Here is a 4,660-nt window from a genome sequence, read left to right as displayed (position 1 = left end):
CCTGTAGTCCCAGCTACTTGGGAGGCGGAGGCAGGAGAATCACTTTAGCTAAGGAGTTGGAGGTTGCTGTAGGCTGTGATACCACGGCACTCTACCCAGGGCAACAGCTTGACCACCGTCTCAAAAACAAAAAAAGGAAGAGAGTCTTTTTTTTGGCTAAAGATTATTTGAATATGCTCTTATTTTTACTGATTAGTTGTATATGGCTTTCAGAGGTGTATATACACACACACACACATATATATATTTTTTAGACAGATTCAGTGTCCCATCATGGCTAAAGTGCAGTGGCATCATAGCTCACTGCAACTTCAAACTCCTGGCTCAAGTGATCCTCCAGCCTTTGCCTCCTAGGGAGCTGGGACTACAAGTATAAGCCACTATACCCCACTAAATTTTCTATTTTTTGTAGAGATGGGGTTTTGCTCTTACTTAGGCTGGTATTGAACTCCTGACCTTATGGAGTCCTCCTGCATCAGCCTCCTAGAGTGCCTGAGCACCTGGCTGACATTTTCTCATATAGTGCTGTTAGAGTATGAATAAATTGGTGTAACAATTCTGGAAAGCAACTTATTAATATATAAAAGGCTTATTAATGATTAAACTTAATCTAATTCTACTTTGAGAATTTGACATAATCATATAGGTCTGTCTTTATCCATATATAAAAAAGAACCTCCAGAGTCGACCACCTCCCTACATAGACCACCTCCTTAAGTTGACCTAATTTTCATAGACTGAACATAGACCACATGTATGTGTCAGTAAAGTATGCCTAGTTCCTTGTGTTGACTAGTTTGTTTCAGTCCCTGGGTGATCTTCCAGAGGTTCTACTGTATATATTTAATCAATATCATATTAAACTAGCAGAAAATTTGAAGCCACCTAAAAGTACAATATTTGGTTATATTATGCTGTAAGTGTATTGTGAATAATAGTACAAGCATTAATGATGTTTTTGAAGACTAGGCATGCGTGAAAATGCTCAGGGAGTAATAGGTAAAAGGTATATCTTTGCTTATTGTAATTCATAAGATGGGTATTAAAGATATAGAATACAGATGAAAAATTAAACAGTATATAGGTTGGTAATCTTTGGCTGCTGGCAACTTTAATATTCTATATTTTTAAAATTGAACATACCATCTTATATAATCTCTTATAGTTGGAGGAAAAAAGCAGGGAACTTTTTTTTTAAAGGAATAGAATTCAGGTTGATATGTACTTTAGAGTTCTGTGTCTTTTGTTCTGTCAATTTAATAGCCTCTCAGTTTGGCCTCTAAAACATATGTAAGCACTGTGTGTTTTTAGGCCTCTTGAATATATTTGCTAAGACCTGGGCCAACCCCTTGCAGTATAGAATCTGGCTGTGCTATAACAATTTAAAGGACAGTGTCTTCTGTCTTACTTCCAGGTAAGGTAATTTCCCTAATATAGAATGACTATTTTCTTTTCTGTAACTTTATCTGAACAAATTTTTATAAAAGCAGTGTTTAAGCTATAAAAAAGAGACTCTGTGAATTGAGGATCTGTATGGTTTGATCTACACTGGGTTTGTTCTGACGCAGAGACCCCCTTAGGCTATATCATTTCAAGAAAAACTCACCTTACCATGTGTTGTCTTGGTTAAAGCACTGTGTGCTCTGGCTCAAACCCCAGTTTCTTGGAGGTTCTAGAAGGGCCCATTTCCCCTTGGTTAAACACAATTTTTCTAGGAGGTAGAGAGCAATTGGCCAGGTATGTACTATCATCACTTTTTATTCTTTTCTGCTTATTTTCAGATGGAAAGAACTCAAGTGGATCCAAACGTTACAATCGCAAACGTGAACCTTCCTACCCCAAAAATGAAAGTTTTAGCAACCAGTCCCGTCGCTCCAATTCACAGAAAAGCAAAACTTTTAATAAGATGCCTCCTCAAAGGGGCGGCGGCAGCAGCAAACTCTTTAGCTCTTCTTTTAATGGTGGAAGACGAGATGAGGTATGGAAATTAAGAATATCCTTTCTAGAACTTAAGCCTGATAGTCTGATCGTCTCACTCCCAGGAAAGGAACAGGAAATAGCATAGATAATCAAAACAGTCAGTTTTGAGTTATTGAGGATTAACTAGGTTTAGAACTTTTTTTGCTTCCTTTCTTCATTGGGGTATCTTAATTTGTGTAATCCTTTTTTTTTTTTTTTTGGGAGACAAAGCCTCACGCTGTCCCCCGGGTAGAGTGCCATGGCATCACAGCTCACAGCAACCTCCAACTCCTAGGCTCAAGCGAGTCTCCTGCCTCAGCCTCCCAAGTAGCTGGGACCACAGGCGCCCGCCACAACGCCCAGCTATTTTTTGGTTGTAGCCATCATTGTTGTTTGGCAGGCCCAGGCTGGATTGGAACCCGCCACCTTAGGTGTATGTGGCTGGCGCCTTAGCCACTTGAGCCATAGGTGCCAAGCCGTGTAATCCTTATATTATCATTCTTTGCTTCCTCACTTAGGGTATCTTAATTTGTATAGTCCTTCTATTATCATTCTTGAATTATAGGTACCCTTTGAATATTTATGTGCTAAAATGACGTTAATGACCAAAAATTTCCTCCCTGCCTACTGTATACCAAATAACCATTCAGGAGTTCAGAATCCAACTTTGAACAGAACACTGTCCTTACGAAACTTATATGATAGTTCAGAAAGATAATAAACAAGCCCATGTATAATAAATCTGATGGTAAGTGCTTTATTGAATTAAAAAAAAAGTAGACTGAGGAAGTTTAAGAGATAGAGAGAAATAAGTATACCGTTAGAAAGTGGCTAAGTGACCGGGTATGGTGGTGACTCTCGCCTATAATCCTAGCCAAGGTGAGTGGATTGCCTGAGTTCAGGAGTTCTAGACCAGCCTGAGCAAGAGCAATACCCTGCCTCTACTAAAAAAATTAAAAATAAATAGCTGGGCATTGTGGCAGGTACCTATAGTCCCAGTTACTTGGGAGACTGAGGCAAGAGGATCACTTGATCCCAAGAGTTTGAGGTTGCTATGAGCTATGACACCACAGCACTTTACCCAGGGCAACAGAGTGAGACTGTCTCCAAAAAAAAAGAAAATTGGCTAAGAAAAGCTTCCCTAAGAAAGAGGATTTTGTGAGAGACTTGAGTGAAGCAAGGGAGCACTGCATATGATTTGAGGAAGAGTGTCTTAGCAAGAGCAAGGGACTAGAGGAGGTAATGTGTTTAGTATGTTTGAAGCAAAGTAGGCTACCTTCTGTGCAGGAAGAAATGAACCCAAAGATTGGACAGGAAGAATCAGATCACATGGGGCCTTGAAGGACTTTGACTTTTGTTCAGAGAGATGGGAAGCCATAGGGAAGTTTAAAAAGAGTTTTAGCCCCTCCCTGACCAAAGACTCTAACCTGTCAAAAGCAGGTGATCTTACAATTGAAGGGCAATCATTTCTTCCCAGTTGGCCTATGGAAAACAGATTTCCACTATTTATCCCAGTAGATCCAGTGGTACAGATGATGTGGAGCTGATTGCACTGATCCAAGCCAACTACTAGCAAAAGCTGATGAAGGGCATTTTGCCTCTGGTAGGCATGACCATGGTACAAGCCCTCCTAGGCCTCATTGGGTATCACTTATACGAAAAGGCTAACAGACCAAAGTCTCCAGAAAGAAGCTCAAGGAAGAAAAACAGAACAAGAACAATAATAAATAATAAATGATAATTAAAACAAAAAGTTAGGGCTGGTGTGCTGGCTCACAGCTGTAATCCTGTAATTGCTGTAACACTCTGGTTAGGCCAAGGTAGGATGATTGCTGGAGGTCAGTAGTTCAAGACCCTATTTCCACAAAAAATAGAGACAGCTAGCTAGGCATGGTGGCATGCGCCTCTAGTCCCAGCTACTGGGGAGGCTGAGGCAAGAAGATTACTTGAATCCAGGAGTTCAAGGTGGTCGTGAGCTAGGCTGATGCCATGGCATTCTATCTACGGCAACAGAGTGAAACACTGTCTCAAGAAAAAAAATTGTGGAAGTATAATAGGATTGCAGTGCTACTACCATGGGTAGCATCAGGGTCTACTGTAATGAGACTGGTTGGTGTGGTTGTGTTTTTAGCCACGTTTATCTGCTCTGTGGTTCGTGTGGAATAGGCAGAGAGTTTTAATTATCAGGGGAAGGTTTAGCCAGCTGAATACAGCAGATGAATAAAGGAGTGATGGAACATAGGATCTAAGCCAAATATGGGGGTTTGGAGATCCTAGTAGGTAAAGGTGGTTGGAATCAGAACTAACCTAAGAAAGAGAATTCCTGGTTGGACAGTAGGATGCTTAAAGTGAAGATGGTGAAAAATGTGTGATTGTTACCTGCATGGTAGACTATAGAGCCCTGCTTGTCTAATAGGAAAGCAAGCCATGTATGTAATTAAAGTTTTCTAGTTTCCATGTTAGAAAAGTAAAAAGGAAATGAAGTTAATTTTAATATATTTTACCCATTATATCTAAAATCTAATCTTGCCACATGGCACACGCCACATTTCAAGTGCTCAGCAGCCACATCTAGTTAGTGATTACTCTGTTGGACTTCATAGCTCTTTAAGGTATGGGTGGGTGACTGGGATAGGGGGTAAGCTGACTGGGAGAGAGGAGGTCAGTGAATTGAGAGGTTAGCATATTCAGAGGATAATCA

General features: G+C 40.3%; 1 protein-coding gene across 1 annotated transcript in view; it reads left to right on the top strand.

Annotated features, from left to right (window-relative positions):
* RNF10 (ring finger protein 10) overlaps window positions 1-4,660 on the top strand; it is a 40,360-nt gene that overhangs the window by 9,660 nt on the left and 26,040 nt on the right. The window contains exon 2 of the mRNA XM_023513239.1: window positions 1,782-1,978. Coding sequence (XP_023369007.1) covers window positions 1,782-1,978 — 197 coding nt within the window. The remainder of the gene's footprint in view (window positions 1-1,781; window positions 1,979-4,660) is intronic.

This window comes from Otolemur garnettii, unplaced genomic scaffold (assembly GCF_000181295.1).
Source record: "Otolemur garnettii isolate 467f Iridium unplaced genomic scaffold, OtoGar3 scaffold00038, whole genome shotgun sequence".
In the NCBI taxonomy this organism is placed as follows: domain Eukaryota; kingdom Metazoa; phylum Chordata; class Mammalia; order Primates; family Galagidae; genus Otolemur; species Otolemur garnettii.
Note: the sequence above shows the minus strand (reverse complement) of the source record. Positions and strands in the feature narration are given on the sequence as shown.